General features: G+C 53.8%; 2 protein-coding genes across 3 annotated transcripts; one reads left to right on the top strand and one right to left on the bottom strand.

Moving 5' to 3' along the window:
• The first annotated feature begins 22 nt into the window (after nucleotides 1–22).
• TEX261 (testis expressed 261) lies at nucleotides 23–8,877 on the top strand. 2 transcript variants are annotated; one of them, XM_019441338.2, is made up of 6 exons: nucleotides 23–172; nucleotides 1,816–1,895; nucleotides 3,031–3,184; nucleotides 5,063–5,130; nucleotides 5,859–5,961; nucleotides 6,129–8,877. In XM_019441338.2, the coding sequence occupies exons 1-6, from the start codon at nucleotides 154–156 to the stop codon at nucleotides 6,242–6,244; spliced, it is 540 nt and encodes a 179-aa protein (XP_019296883.1). In that variant the 5' UTR covers nucleotides 23–153; the 3' UTR covers nucleotides 6,245–8,877. The 2 variants fall into 2 exon arrangements, with proteins under 2 accessions (XP_019296883.1, XP_019296875.1); XM_019441330.2 differs by lacking the exon at nucleotides 23–172 and adding an exon at nucleotides 730–876.
• Nucleotides 8,878–9,373: 496 nt separating this feature from the next.
• ANKRD53 (ankyrin repeat domain 53) lies at nucleotides 9,374–15,323 on the bottom strand. The gene is made up of 6 exons (XM_019441301.2): nucleotides 15,102–15,323; nucleotides 14,647–14,851; nucleotides 14,115–14,314; nucleotides 12,659–12,823; nucleotides 12,134–12,254; nucleotides 9,374–10,132 (listed from the first exon to the last, which is right to left on the bottom strand). The coding sequence occupies exons 1-6, from the start codon at nucleotides 15,164–15,166 to the stop codon at nucleotides 9,413–9,415; spliced, it is 1,476 nt and encodes a 491-aa protein (XP_019296846.1). The 5' UTR covers nucleotides 15,167–15,323; the 3' UTR covers nucleotides 9,374–9,412.
• Between the last annotated feature and the right edge of the window lie 293 nt (nucleotides 15,324–15,616).

Raw genomic sequence — 15,616 nt, 5'->3', positions numbered from 1 at the left:
TGCAACTGGGCGCCTTGCGTGCCAGCCACTGGCGGTGTGCAGGCGATACAAAGGTGAAGAAAGTACCCTAAAGGAACTCAGCCTAAAGGGAGAGTTACGCCTGAAGATGACTGATTTAAAGGCGCCCCAACTTCTGCCTGTGCCGCTTCCTAGATGTATGACCTGAGGCAAGGTAACCTTCCTTGGCCCCAGCTTCCCTATCCATAAAATGATCTACGTCATCCAATCAACTTCCATTACGAAAATGCAGCGTAGCCTTTAATCACAGTGCCTGGCACGCGTTAGGCATGCAACAATTGTGTCCCGGTTACCTGCGGTAGCGAGATAAAGTGCTGTAGGCAAACCTGCCTAGAGGCTTCTGGTCGGTGCTTGTTTGGGGAGCGGTCAGGCGGCCCTCTCGCGCCCTGGACCCCTCCACGCTGGAAGCGGGAGAGCCCAGGGAGCACACCGAAGGCTGTCCCTCCGGCAGGCGCCGCTTCCCCGCTCCCCGGGACAGTCCTGCCTCCGCGAGCTGCGTCACCGGCCGTGCGTTGCCGGCCGTCCCCTCGGTGCAGTCCCGGGGATGCAGCTCCCCGAGAGCTGTGCTATACGCGGCCGCGGCGGTTGGTCCTCCGCGCCGGCGGGTGGCGCTAGGCCGGATTCGGCAGGGGGCTACGCCCCGACCGGGCTTCTCTCGGCGGCGGCGTACGGTCGTCCCGCCGTCCGCGGGGCGGGGACGCGGCGACGGTGGCGGCGGCTCCGTGTCGCCGGAGCCGAAGCGCGCAGGCCCGTCCTGGCGGTCGGGGGGCGGGTGGGGCGGGGGCGCCATGTGGTTCATGTACGTGCTGAGCTGGCTGTCGCTCTTCATCCAGGTGGCCTTCATCACGCTGGCCGTCGGTGAGAGTGCGCGACCCGGATCCGCGCGGGCTCCCATCCGGCATCTGTGCTGGCGGGGGATCGCATCTCGAGGGTGGTCGCTTCACGGGTCGCCGGAGCCACCCGGGGGACTTCTGTTCGGTGCTCCCGGCCCTCGCATCTCTCTCCTTCCTCGTCCCGTCAGGTCTTGTCCTCTCTTGCTGAACCCAGCAGTCCTCGGGACCGCGGGTCCTTCCCGGTGTCACAAAATGCACCCCGGCGCTGCCTGGGAGTGGCTAACTGCATTGCCCCTTGCCCGAGCTCGCGCACTGCCAGCCGCTGCGGGTCCCACCCTCGCGGGCGTACGGAGCTGAACTTTTCCAGGCTTATCGCCGCTCTTTCGCCTCCGGCCCTTTGTACTGCCTACTCTCTCGGAGTTTGACACGCTTTCTCTTTCCATCCGGCTGGTTCCTACTCTTGGTCCCAGCTGAGATGTCATCTCCTCAAGGAAGCTCTCCTTATGGGGTTTGGTGGTGCCCTCTGCTTTCTCGGAAGTAGGGCTTATCACACTGGGATCATCTGATTCCTCTGCCTACTACCTACCTACCCACGCTGGGTCAAGGAAGGGACCTTGTCTGTCTTATTCTGTACTCTCATTACTCAGCCCAGCACCTGGCCCGTGCCGGGTGCCCACAGATATTTATTGAATGAATGAATGAACTTGTCCTTTATGAACCAGAGGTTAGCATTGTGCTGAGGCGTCAAATACAGGTTTCCATTCAGTTTTATGAAGTCTCCTTAGTTGCCCTGATGGTTTTGCTTTGTCAGGGGAGGACACCACATGGCATGTTTGGTTTTTCCTTACGTGCTGGAGTTCATGAAGGGTCAGTGGGGACCAGCTGCAGAGAGAGGAACGACCAGGATGGTGAAGTGACTCTGGCTAATGTTCTCCCCGCTTGTTCCTCTTCTTAACCCCCTCAGCTGCCGGACTCTATTACCTGGCAGAACTGATAGAAGAATACACAGTGGCCACCAGCAGGATCATAAAATACATGATCTGGGTAAGTGGCAGATTTCCCAGGATTTCCCCTCTTTTGCCCTGCCTCCAAAGGAGGAAGTGGGGAGAGTTTGGCATGGATGATGAGACCTGTGTCCCTGCTGTTTCCTGAGGGTGCCACCCCTATCCCCTCGACTTGTACCTGGGCTCCTGAGTGTGCTGTCTGGAACAGGTGTTCCCTCACCTCCTTCCCCAAGTGGCATTGCTTCACTCAGTTCCTTCAGGTGACAGCTGAGTGCCATCTCTGTTGACAGCACCACGGCCTGGCCTTTGCTTGGTTGTTTCCCATTGTGTGTAGCCCCTTGCTCTGCTCATGGCATTTAGAACTAAGAAGGACCTAAGGACAGTTTTGAGTACTTGAGTTGGAGTACTCATTGCCCTCTTTCTGATTGGGTCAAGTGGCTTGTCCTAAGAGAGAGAAGCCTGCCCAAGCCCTGCCCTCCGGAGCTTTCATGGAAGGCTTCTGTTCCTGAGGACACAATCCTTGCCATTGATGTCAAAGCTACCAGAGTGCCTGCTGGTGCGGTCAGATTCTTGCCGGCTGCAGGAAGGGCCGGGGATGGGACATATGTTTGGACGGGAGAAGCCCAGTGCCGCTCAAGTCACCTGGTGTCAACAGCCACTCTGGGCACGGCTTGGGGTGGAGGGTTAGTAGTGGAGACAAGACCATAGCTCTCAGCTCTGGGTTCAGGGGCCTGGTTTGTGGGTGTTGCTATAGGAATTATAGCTTCATTCCGCCAACTGCCATTTGTTAAGTGCTGACAGCTATAAGTCCTTCAGAACAGTGTTTTTTCAAACTGCAGGTGTCGTTCATTATTGGGTTGTGTAATCAATTCAGTAGGTCATGATCAGCATTTTAAGGAAAACAGAAAAGACTAGAATTGAAATTTGAACTTTGATCTGTAAACTGTTTTCTTTTCCTTTATGGTGGGTTGCCATCAACTTTTTGAGAATGGCGTGAAAAGACGCTGCCCTTTGGGAGCTGAGAAACAAGTTGGGGAGGCCAGACCTGTGACTGTGAAACAGGAGGAGACTGAAGTATATGAACCTAGTGTTCCCCGGAGTGGGCTGGGGGTTAGTGAGACCAAGAAGGCTGCCTGGAAGAGGCTCCCTGCACTGTGTACCTCTGGTTGTTTCAGTTCTCCACGGCTGTGCTGATTGGCCTCTACGTTTTTGAACGCTTCCCCACCTTCATGATTGGCGTGGGCCTCTTCACCAACCTCGTCTACTTTGGCCTCCTCCAGACCTTCCCCTTCATCATGCTGACCTCGCCTAACTTCATCCTTTCGTGCGGTGAGAGGGGGCAGAGTTGGGGAGGCGGTTGAGGTGGTCACATGTGCCCAGCTCAGTCAGGCGCACTGTGGGGATATAGAGAAAAGAGGCAAAACCACTGAGGTCCTCCAGGAGGCCAGGCTGATGGGGAACTTGGGGTGCTCACACTTGAGGAGCCTAGAGTGAACCTTGGCTCTAGTGACTAGAATTTGGGGGGATGGGGTGGTAGGGGTGGGATACTCAGACAGGGAGGGCTTTCCCAGGGAGGTAAATTTGAGAAGGGAGAAAAGGTGAGTTTGATGCATAGTCATGGCTCCTAAGAAACCACTCAGCCAGGAAAAGCCCAGGGCCCCACCCTGGTAAGGCAGGTAGCTCGCCAGCTAGTCGTCTGCCCCGAAGTCTTAATACAAGGGTCTGTGGGTCCCCCTGCAGGCACCTGCCTTGGGGTAGACAGATGTGTTTGGAGGACCCTGACTTTTCTGGTTTTGACCTGGCACTACTTTCTGGTCCTGAGAGTCATTTCTCCTCTCTGGCCTTAGCTTCTCAATCTGTTTAAAGATGATGGACTCCAGTGACACACGGTAGGCGATTATAGGTATTCCCGGAAAAGATTCCGGGAAGTGTTTGGTTACCAGGATTGCCTTTTCTCCTATTAAACATTACTGGTCATCTAGCCTTTGGTCAGGATATGAGATGTAATTGGGGGTTTCTTAGAGCCACTTTACTATTTCTGTGGGATAATCTGGAAAGAGAATATTATCCACAAGGAGGGCATAGCATTAAAGCAAGGACTGGCCTCTTCCCTGAGCACCTTGGTTTGATTCCACCAGAGGATGTGTTCAGTGGAGGTTGGTGTGGGGAGTCTGGAGACCAGACCCCTCCTGCATCTTCCCAGGGGATAGAACCCTCCCCATCCCCCCACAGCAGCAGGCCCTCTTGGCTTCCCTTTGTCATTCTCCCAACCTGCCCTTTAGATGCCCGAGAGAGTTCGTCTGAAGATTTGTGGGCATTAGGCACCATCTGTCTTCCAGTTTCCCCTCATTTCTAGAGTATGGCTAGGTATGGTGGAGCTCTCCCTTAGAAAGGGAGACACCAGAGAGGAGGAAAGAGAAGGAAGACATGGCACTGGGCTGTGAGGTGTTTGTGCGGGGCGTTCAGTTTGAGGCTGCGCTTTGTTCTGGTGCCTGCCCTTCACCTCACTGTGTGAACAGGCAGGGATGCCTGTCTCTGAGCAGTCCGTCCCCGGGATCTACACGTCACCTCTCCCTCCATGAATGTGGGTGTACACTAAGGAGGTGGGTGTCAGTCCAGAACATACTAGTTTAGACCAGGGAGCCCTACCCTGGGACAGAACGAGGAAGGACCCCTTCCCCCAGAATCTGGAGGATCCCTAAAAGTGTGCCTAGCAAACTGTGCCCTTTTATTCCTGAGGAGAGAGAGCCTTTTTATTTGAGGCCCTCTCCCTGCTGCCCAGTTCAGAGTAGAATCTGTTGGCAGTATGTTTGGTACCTGCACACCCATGATTTCCTGCACCCACGCCCATGGGAGAGCACTCTTCAGGACTCACGTCCACTTAAAACCAGGTTGATTGTCACAGTGCTTTGAATTATGTAACATTAAAGTCTCATTTGTAAACCATTCAAAGAGCTTTCTTAATGCCTTCTAATTTTGCTCATAAATGCCTTCTGCAGTGGGCAGGCAGGAGCTAGTGCTCCCATTTTAACAGATGGAAAACTGAGTTCTGGAGGGTGGTGTGCTTGGCTTATAGCCATACTGTGAGATGGGTGTAAAATCAGGACTGAGACTCAGGGCTCCCCACTCCCAGGGGCGTTTTGAAGGTTAAAAGTCTAGCTTTATGTTATTCTCCCCAAACTGACTGACTCTTCATTCCCTCAACAGGGCTAGTGGTGGTGAATCACTACCTAGCGTTTCAGTTTTTTGCAGAGGAATATTATCCTTTCTCAGAGGTAAGAAGTGTTCAGTACGTCGAACTATTAGGGCCAGGGGAAGTAAAGGGGACTTGCATTATTTGCTTTGTGAACTTAGCTATGATTTGAAACAGTCTATTTAGGGATAACACATTTAAAAAAAAAATAATACTGATGATTTTAGAAAGCAGTGTGGATGAGGAGCAGGGAACCCTTTGGCAGAGGTGGGGAGGACACTGCTCTCCCACGGGAAGTCCTTTGGTTCTCCCAGGATCACCTGAGGTCAGGATGGGGCAGGGGGGTGGCCTTGTCTGATGCACATCTCACGGGGCTGGGCAGGTTGCAGTCCTGAAGCCCGGCTCCTCCCAGTGGCCCGCCAAGACTTTCTCCTCTCTGGGTCCCTCCACACCCTGCTGCTGCAGTTCAGACCCTTGGGAAGAACAGGGTCACTGTTTTGGGGAATATGGGTCAGCCATGGTTTTGCCCTCCATCTGCCTCCTTTAGTTCAGAGGAATTGCTTGTCCTAGTGACCAGGATTTGGGGATTGTGGTCACACTCAGTCATCCTCAGCCTTCACCTTTCCCCACTGAATTATCTCCGTGTCTGAGGTTGTCGTGTCTCTGCTTCCTGGGCCCTGGCCTCCTTCAGAGATCAGGTGTGGGGCCTTTTGTGCACCCTTGAGCGCCTCTGTAAGATACACGGTGACCATGTCCGGCCCACCCTTGGCACCTACGGGGCACCCTCTTTTCAGTGTCTCTTGTTGCCAGGTCCTGGCCTATTTCACTTTCTGTCTGTGGATAATCCCGTTTGCGTTCTTTGTGTCGCTGTCGGCTGGGGAAAACATCCTGCCCTCCACCATGCAGCCAGGAGGTGAGAAGGGGTTTGTCAGGGGTCATGGTGGGATGACACCAGGAAGACCTGGATCTACACGGGGAGCCAGAGCCCAGCCCTGTGAGGGAGACACTTGGGCTCCAGGTGGGGAGAGCCGTGTTCACATTTAGACACACACACTCATCTCCCTGCCTATGTCTCCACAGATGACGTGGTCTCCAATTACTTCACCAAAGGCAAGCGGGGCAAACGCTTAGGGATCCTGGTTGTCTTCTCCTTCATCAAAGAGGCCATTCTACCCAGTCGTCAGAAGATATACTGAACCCCTTGGGGAGGGGATGTGGGAGCAAGATCAGGAGAGTCAGGCCCCTGGGCCTCTGCACTAGGTGGGGGCCGTGAGCCTGGAAGGCACCTTCCCCCAGCCCTGGCCCTCGTTCCCTTGACTCTCCCTGAAGCCCTCGTCCCCACCTTCCTCGAGGGGCTCAGCTTGGCTCAGATCTGACGTTGCTAGAGGGCGTGACCTCAGAGGGCACTGGGGGAATGGCAGAGCCTGCTTAGCCAGGAGGCCATGGTCCACCTGGTTATGCGGAAGCTGAGCTCCCTGTGACCCTCCTGCCGGCTTCTGTGGTGGGTCAGGAGGTTCTGGCTCAGCCTGGGCAGGTGGAGCAGGAGCTGTGAAGCTGGAGAGCAAATAGGGATAAGTTCTCTGGGCAGATGGCCGTGGGGAGGGGCCATGGCTTGGCACTTCCAAGAGAAATCGTTTTTGCTGTTGAACTGTGATTTCTGTCCAAGTGCTGATTCCCATTTGAATAAAGATTCTAGGTGGCACTGTTTGCCTTAATACCCTGAAAGTTCATCTCCCTTTCTTCCTATTGCTCTTCTGCCCTGGACTGGACGGGCTTTTCTGTTCCAGTGGCTCCTTTTCTGGGTTTGGGTCTTGCCCTCTCGAAGGGACTGCTGTCATGGCCTTTTGTGGGAAATGAGCAGCGATGAGGAGCTGAGGAGCTGAGCCAGATCAGGGGAGTTGGGTGGAGGCGGCCTTTCTCATGCCCCCTCCCTTTTCTTCCATCTCTTCTTTACCTGCGGCTCCATGGCTGTCACAACTGGGTACAGAGAGGCACAGTTTGGGACTGGGTTGGATTTTCAGAATATCTGCAATATCCTACTTGCAAGTCTTCCCCTGGGGAAAAGGAGTGGTTTCTGGCCGAATTCTGTCTCAGGCCTGAGGAGAAACAAAATAGAAATTGGCTTCCAGGCAGCCTGGGTTACAGCCTAATTTTTAAGAACTGGGACTGAGGGGAGAAATGGTTTGTCACTCTAAGAGCACACGAGGGCTGGCCCTCTCTTCTGTGTGCTCTTGGCTCCTGAGGAGATGACCTCAGTCTTGTAAGAAGGCAGGCCAGATCCTGGCACAGACCAGCATATGCTGACTTTGCACTCCAGCTACAGTGCCTTGCAAGTACTCAGCCGTACACGTTGGCGTGCAGCCCCCACGAGAGCCGTTCCTAGCCACGTCCTCTACCTCAGAGCGAGGCTGGCGGGTGCGGAGATGGACAGTGCACCTGTAGTACCTTTAAGCCGGGGAAAGCGTCTGTGCTTGAAATTTTCTATATCCTGCCTCAAGTCCCACCACAGCCCCGCATCTCCTGACGTTAGTGTTTCCTGTTCTCTTAAAAATACCAGCCTGCCCCTTTGCCTGAGAGGAGTAGCACATTTTGGTTTTTTCTTGGTGGGGAGGAGATGGCCGGGCCTTTTTGTCCTATGCAGACAAGGGAGGACAAGGTGGAAGACGCAGGAGGCCGATACCATCTTCACTGTGGGTCAGCAGCTGGCCCTGCTCTCCCTTGCCATCCACTTCTTTGTTCCTCACCATGATGATATGGCTTCTCGCCTGGGGGTTGCCGGTGGCCTTGTGCTAAGTCCTCTCATATCCTACTGGATCTCTGCAGCATCTGACAGGGCTGACCACCCCCAGCTCCTTGAGTTGCACTTTACTGGCATTCCTCTGGCTGGTTTTCCTCCTACCTCTGGCTCTTCCTTTCAGTTTCCTGCACAGGCCTCTCCATTTGCCCCCCACACATGGGGTTTCTCAGGGTTCTGTTGTGGGCTCCCTGGAGGAGCCCATCCATGCTGATGGCTTCAAGGACTCTTTGCCAAGGAATTGAGAGTTGACCTCCAGCCCCGATGTCCCTCCTGGTCTTCTGAACCATAGTTCTGCCTTTGGGTGCACAGACAACTCTCATGGGCCAGAGGGCACTTGTTGCTGTCCTCTGTAAACCTGCCTCTTTTGGGTACCTGCTGTGGCCCCAAGACCTCTCAGGAGCCAGACCAGAAACCGGCTTTCTAGCCCTGCTTGCTTTTTCGGCCCCTCCCCACCCCCATCCAGTCTGTAAAAACTGTTAAATTTACTTTCCTAACATCTCGATTCAAGCCACTGCCACTGTCATCAACTTATACCTGGATTATTGTGACAGCCTCCTTCTGCTTCTCTGTCCCACAGCCAGAGTTGTCTTTAAAATGTATAGTTGATCAGGTCACTCCCTGGCCTATAACCTTTCATGGCTCCCTACTGCTCTCAGGATAAAGTCCAGACCCCTTAGCATGGCTTGTGAGACTTGTGATACCTGATTACTGCTCGCCTCTGGTCTCATCACTTGCCACCTTGCACCATGTGCTCCAGCCTCCTGTATTCAGAGATGCCACTTTGATTCCCCTTTCTTCTGCTCACCTGGGTACCTTCTCAACTTAGGTTTCATTACCTCTGAGCTCTGTCCCCTCTCCCCCCCAGCACACCACACAAATTCACTCTAGGCTTACTTGCCTGCTTACTGGTCTATTTCCCCACTAGACTGTAAGCTCCTTGAGGGCAGGGACTGTCCTTCAGTTTTTGTATCAACAGTGCCTGGCTTGGTGCCTGGTACATAGAAAGCACTCAATAAATGTTTGTTTAATGAAGGATTTGTAGTGATGTGTACAGGGGATAGCAGGGGATCCAGGATAGCTACCTGGAGGAAGTGCAAGTGCTTCTATAATCTCGAACTGAAGCCACATGTCCTCCCTCCTTTCCCCCAAGATATGCTGCTTGTGCCTCCCTGATCTACAGAAACCTTGAAGGACTTAATCTGAACAAGAGGCAGAATTTTCCAGCGGTCCCTCATCCTGGAAGCCTTGTTCCTGGTGGGCTGAGAGGGAGGGGAGGTATTGGGGATACCCAAGTGTCACTTTTACAATGCTAGGGCCCAGGATAGAGACTGATACCCACTCTGAGGCCTTTGCCCTAACTTAAATCTCCTGGGGGGGAGGGGGTCCAAGAAATTGCTTTGTGGAGAAGGGAGACCTGGGATATAGGCTTTTGTTGAGAGAAGCTCAGATCTTTGTGCTGGAGAGTGGGAAGCCTGTGGGCACTTTTCTCCCTGTCCTCCATCCACACCACGAATCACATCTCAGCCTTCGTTGGGCTGCCTCAGGTAGAGAGCCTACCAAAATAAGTTTATGGGGGACTTTTCAGGTAGGGTCGAGTGGGGAGCCTTTGATGGGCTTGCACAGCTGCCAGGAAGGCTTCATCAAATGTCTCACGCAGGTTCATGGCCAGAGTGTCAATCCAGAAGTTGTTATCACCCAAGTGCCGCTTCTGGGGCACATCCTTCATGCTGACAGAGCAAAAGCCCTGGGGCACTTTCATCCTGTATGGCCGCACCGAAGGGTACAGCTCTTGGACCATCACCTGGAAAGGCAGCTGGGGCACAGGTGTCACCTGGTTGCCGGCCACTGTGCACAGTTTGGCACTACCGTGCCTGTCGGACCTCACCTTGAGGAAGCTGCGGAAGTCATGCTCTGAGCTGGGGTCTGGATGCACACCCAGGCGGATGCCCTGCGTGTAGCCGATCTGGGTGGTGGGTGATCTGGCAGGATTGTTGCTAACATTCCATGACTTGGGCCGCCTGACCATGGGCTGCATGTAGATGGGCGTGTGTGTCCTCAAGGGCTGCAGCTTGGGCCGCAGTGTCTCTCGCAGGCGCGCCTCTGGGGAGGGGTAGAAGCTCTTGGGAGGCCTCAGTCCCTGGTACTTGGTGGCCTTGGAGAGGGCCATAGCCTGGTGTGGGGTACAAGGCTCTCGCTTGGCGGTCTGGATCAGGGATTGGCCTCGGAGCAGCTGCTTGCAGTGGAGCCACTTCTTGAAATTAGCTTCTCTCAGAATTTGGTGCTCTTTCTGCAACATCAGAGGGTACAAGATAGTCGTGGAGGGCTGCCCCCTCCCCGCTTCTGTGGAAGGGGGCCCTGTGGCTATAGCCGTCGAAAACCTCAGGTGTCATTGGCCACCCATCATACAGTGCTGCCCCAGGGGAAACCTAAGTCTGATGAGAGGAACTCCTGCCTTATGGGAGCCCTTGTTCTGACAGGGAGACAACTATTACCCTATGGGAGCCCCTGGGCTGATGGGGCAGATAGACTCTCTCCCATAGAGGAGACCTCCAATCTGACACAGCCTCTGCCCTAGATTTCCAGAGTGAGTGGGAGATACAGTCCCTGCCCTATGGGGAACCTCAAGTCTCATGGGGGAGACAAGCCTCCACCCCCAAAGAAGCCCCCAGTCTGGTAGTGGAGATATGTCCTGCCCTAAGAGAACCTCTGGTTTGATGGGGGGAAAGGCAAATCCTTGACTCTGGAAGGAGAAAGAAAGGTTTGGAAGGTCTGGAACCAGGGGAGTCGATCTGGGCAGGTTTCTTGAAGTGGTAGGCCTTGTATGTCAGGGTATATAGTTGGCTGGCTCTTTGCACCGGGTGGTGATGACTCAGCCTACCTCTCTGTTTCTGCCTCTACTAGAACTGAACCTTCAACTTGTCACAGAACTGCCCCCTTTCCACACCCTTGTTTCAGTGTCTCACTTCCCAGATTGTTGCTAAACAATCAAGTGGTATGGAGATTGACCCAGCTTGGGAGATAGGCTCTGATTAGGCTAAGCCAATCATAATAATTCCATCAACCTTGCCCCAGACCCAGGTCAGCCAGCACATGGCTTTCCTTTACCTCTAGGGATTGGAGCAAGAATGGACATATGATCCAATGAGGCCAGTAAGAGATAAGGGGAGAGCTGCAAGGGGCTTCTGGGAAAGTTTAGAGTCATGGGAATGGATGAGCTTTGCCTCCTCTGGGCACATGGGACTGGGTGACACTAACAACAGAAGAGGGTAGGGTTGAGATAGCTGGAGAAAAATGCAGCTGGAACCAAACTGGAGTACTGGATTTTGCCAGGCCTGATGCCCTCCCCACTTATGGATTCACTTAGGATTCCCAGGATCTTCTTTTTGGTGTTTTGGGACTCGTATCCTATATAATGACACCTGCTTACAAGCCTTTAGCTACTTCCCCATTCTTCCCCAGCCCAGGTCCATGATAGATCTGAGCCCCTGCCAAGTCTCTAGTTTGTCAATCTCCGACTCACATCTGATCGCCTACTCTCAGCATATACCACATTCTCCTGTACCTCTATGCCTGTCCACAGGGCTGTCTGTTCCTTCTGTTTGGTTACCCCTTCCCTTCTTCTTATGGCCAACTGCTGCCCATCTTTAAAGATCCTCTTAAGCATTATCTCTCTGGCATCTTCCTGGACCCTTCCTCCTCTGTGGGAATATAACCCACCTCCTTTACTAGACCCTAAGCTTCTTGAGTGAGGGGACCACATCTCATTTATCTTTGGAGCCTCAGGGTCCAGCAGGTTCCTAGCAGAGAGTACAGTGTGTTGGAAAGGATGAATATTTTTAAGATTTTATTTTTAAGTAATCTCTACAATCAATGTGGGGCTTGAATTCACAACCCTGAGATCAAGAGTCACATGCTCCACTGATTGAGCCAGCCAGGTGCCCCAAAGGATGGGTCTGTTTAATCAATGTGAATCCCAGTATACGCAGGGAATGGGTCTCATTAGAGGTTTTCCTCCTAATCCAGAAGGAGGCAATGCACTAGGGAGGGGTGCCATAAATTCTTGCTAATTTAAGCTGTATTTGCTTTCTAACACAAAACAAGACTTTTGATGTAAAGGAGTGGCTTTTAAGGGTGGAATTTCAGAGGATGGGGAGAGGGAGGCTTTTTCTGGGTGGGATTGCTACCAGCCACTCTTCTAAATAACTGTGCATGTGAGTGCACTTGTCCTCTGCTCACATGCTTGGATAGCAGTGGCTGCTGGGCACCCCTGTCCACCCCTCCCCCTTACTTGATACTCAGTCAGGTAGTCCTGTTCCATGAGGGCCAGCTGGTCCTTGAGCGTCTTCAATTTCCCCATCTCACAAGCAAAGTCCTTCTTGTCCCGTTTCCACATGGCATCCTTCAAGAACCTGGTGCCAAGGTGGGGGTGTGTGTCATCCTTCTGATGACTGAGCTTTAACCAAGGCTGGGAAGACTGGCTGCTGAAGGCCTGATATAGGTGAGAGGAGCCACCAGAGACACATTCCTCCACTGCTCAAGGCTCCTCTGACTAACTACTGTCATTTAAGGTGAGAGAGGAAAGTGTCTGATGGTCTGATCACCACCCTCCTGCTGAGGACCCAGGGCCTCTGGGCAAGGAAGGGTAATGCTAAACCCAAAGGAGTGAGGCCCTGCGGAAAGCCCTGGGAATAATATCCTGGGCAGGAGTCTCCTCAGCAGACCTCTCTCCCAGCCCGGACCCCCCTCTCAAAAGTTCTTAGGTGAGGGCCCCAGGGGAAGGGCGGCAGGCTGTGGGTGGTTCTCACTCTCTCACCTGGCACAGTCGCGGTGATTCCATATTTTGCAGTAGTCGATGGGTTTGCAGCCCGTGGCATCTCGGGCATGGACATCGGCCCCATTTTGCACCAGGACCTTCACACATTTCAGCAGGCCCTGGCAGGCCGCCAGGTGGAGGGGTGTGGAGCCATTGCATGTCTGACTGTAGAGGGCCCCACCAGGGGGGAAGAGGGCAGAGAGGAGGGACAAAGGGCATCTGCCCATCAGAGAGGTGGGCAAACTGGCTTCCAGACTTGCTCTGCCACCAGCCCCACTGGGTGACTCTGGCACATCCCTTCTCCTCTCTAAGCTTCAGTTTCCTCAACTGTGGAAGGAGGGTTTGGACTAAGTGAATGATAAAAGTCTGATTATACGGAAATGCAACTGTTAAGAACTGCTGGAAGAAGAGCTGGGTTGGCTGGAGCTTAGAGGCACTAACCTTACTGGTTCGTAAGTCAGTCAGCCCTCCTGTACCTACCCCTGCCTGGCCATGACGCACAAGGCCTGAATGACCTGAGCCCTGCCTCCACCTCAACCTCATCTTCTGACCTTGTCCCACTCTTTGCCAACATGTGATCTTTGCGCATCATATTCCCTCTACCTGGGGGTAGAGGTAGAGGTCCCTGGTTCTTTGCATGGCTGGCTTGCTCCCAGTTTTCAGGCTGCAATTTAAATGTCATGTCCTTAGAGGTGACTTCCCCTTCCAAGATGGATCCTCTCCCTGCCTCTTTTACTCACCACCTCATCACCCTGTTTATTTCTTGTAACCACTCACTACATTGTCAATTTGATCATTTATTATTAGTTAACTTCCTGTCTGTTCCTGCACTAGTATATCAGCTTCATAAGAGCAGGGACCGTTTCTATGTCTTCACTGCTCTATTCCTCAACTCTGGCTTGGCGCTCTGTGTATATGAATGAGTGCAGTCCCTCATATGCCATCCATGCCCTTTTCATGTACTTCCTCCATTATCACAATAGTCTCATGTCATCCTCTCAAATTTCAGTTGAAAACACTGAGGAAATGGTTCCCAAACTTTGCTGCAAATTAGAAATACTTGGGGATCTTTTAGGCTTTCCAAGGCCCAGACCACACCCCATACCGATTTCAACCTTTGATTGAAACACAGGCACTGGTATTTGTGAAGCTCCACAGGTGACTCTAGTGTACTGACAAGCTGGGGAACCAGAGCACTGAGGCTAAGGGTCGAGTGGCTTCCCTGAGGTCTTTCTGTTTGCTAGCAGATGGCAAAGCTGGGATGTGAACTAGGCCTGTCCTCTCCCAGAGCCTGATCTCCTTACCACACTATGTGGGCTCGTTGGCTGCATTATGTGGGACCCAATCCTTGTCACCCCATAGCCCTCTCCCTGTCCTGCATGGATCTGCCTACCTGGAAGTGGGGTTCCTATCTGCCCATGCTCCAAGACACTTTCTGGACACAGGCTGGACTCACGTGTTGAGGGCCGCCCCTTGCTTAAGCAGGTAGTGAATGCAGGGGAGGATCATGGTCTTGTTGTCCTTGTGGATGGCCAGGTGCAGGGGTGTCTGGCCATTGTTGGTGGGCAGGTCCACGGGAAACTTGTACTCCTCTACCAAGACCTTCAGGCATGCAAGCTTGCCACTCTGGGCTGCGAAGTGGATGGCAGTGAAACCCTGTGGAGACCAGAGGAGGACAGGAGAAGACTGAGCAGGGCTCACGACCTAACCTAGAGAGCGATTCCTTAGGATTACCCATCCCTCTTCCCTGACCCCCAGGGATCCCTTGCTCACACTCCTTTCCCACCCCCCAGCCCCATATGTGCACACCCTTGCTGGCCGCCCCCAAATGGGTCTCCCACAGTAGCAAGGTGAATTAGGACAATCTACACAGAAAAGGACATCTGCGGATGCTGCACAGGCACGTCTTTGCCAGGGAACAAGTATGTCAGGAGATTTTTGTGAGTGCAGAGGACTTCAGGTCTTGCCCCCAAGCTCCAAGGCCTCACCTTGTCATCTGCCGGGATTTCCTCACGGTGCCAACTCAGACAGAACCGCAACCATTCCAGGTTGCCCAGCGCCGCCGCGTACAACTCGTAGTAGCTCCCTATGGCCCTCTTGTCCCACTCATCCGGGTTAGAGTTGTAGCGCAAGTGGAGGGTTGGAAGCGAGGAGGTGAGTGAGAAAGCGGAGTCCCGGTCTGGGCCGGAGGCCCTGCAGAGGGGACGTGCGTGACGGCGAGGGCTGTCACTGAGCACCGGGGTGTTTCTGGAGGCCAGGCCAGGGTTCGCTGGTCAGCAGGGCAATGAGGAAGCCACTGTCCCCGGGCACCTCTCCGGAGGCAAGCCCGGACCCCAGCCCGGCTCTCGGGCTCTTCGGGCTCCTGCACAAGGCCCCCACCCCAACTGGGCCCTGCCCCTCCTGGGAGGCCCTGCAGCCCGGGACCACTTCATCCCCGGCTCACCTGGGCTGCTTGGGCGACGAACCACCCCAGGAGACCTTGTGGGAGAACTTCTTCGCTGGCGGCATGGCGACACTTGTTTGCGGGGACTGTCCCCGCCCGCGCCACCCTCCCGAGGGTGTTCGAACTTGCGCTCTGGGCAGCGCCCCTCCTCCGAGGAGCCGCACCACCTCGCGGCTTAGTAACGGCCGGCTCCCGGGCGGCGAAGACCCGTTAGCGTCCCTGGCTATCTCGGCCGGGCAGGCGGTCTTCAGGAGATCCTGCCGCGGGATCCCCGCCGCCCCGCGCGCCTTGGAAACAGCATCAACCACACACAAACCAGAAGACACAGAGGTTTTGTTTCTGATTTTAAAATTAATAAGTGCTGATTGTAAAAACAGAGAAAAAGATGACGAGAAAATCAGAATCCAACCACCCACAGAAACCACAGTCTGTTACCATACGTATGTACATATCATATAGATATTTTTTTGGACTTCTTTTCGTTTAGCGTTTTATCATGAACTGGCCCCCACTGT

Source organism: Panthera pardus, unplaced genomic scaffold, assembly GCF_024362965.1.
Source record: "Panthera pardus isolate Hobbes unplaced genomic scaffold, ASM2436296v1 HiC_scaffold_25, whole genome shotgun sequence".
Taxonomy (NCBI): Eukaryota; Metazoa; Chordata; class Mammalia; order Carnivora; family Felidae; genus Panthera; species Panthera pardus.
The sequence above is the reverse complement of the archived record's forward strand: the minus strand, read 5'-3'. Positions and strand labels throughout refer to the sequence as shown.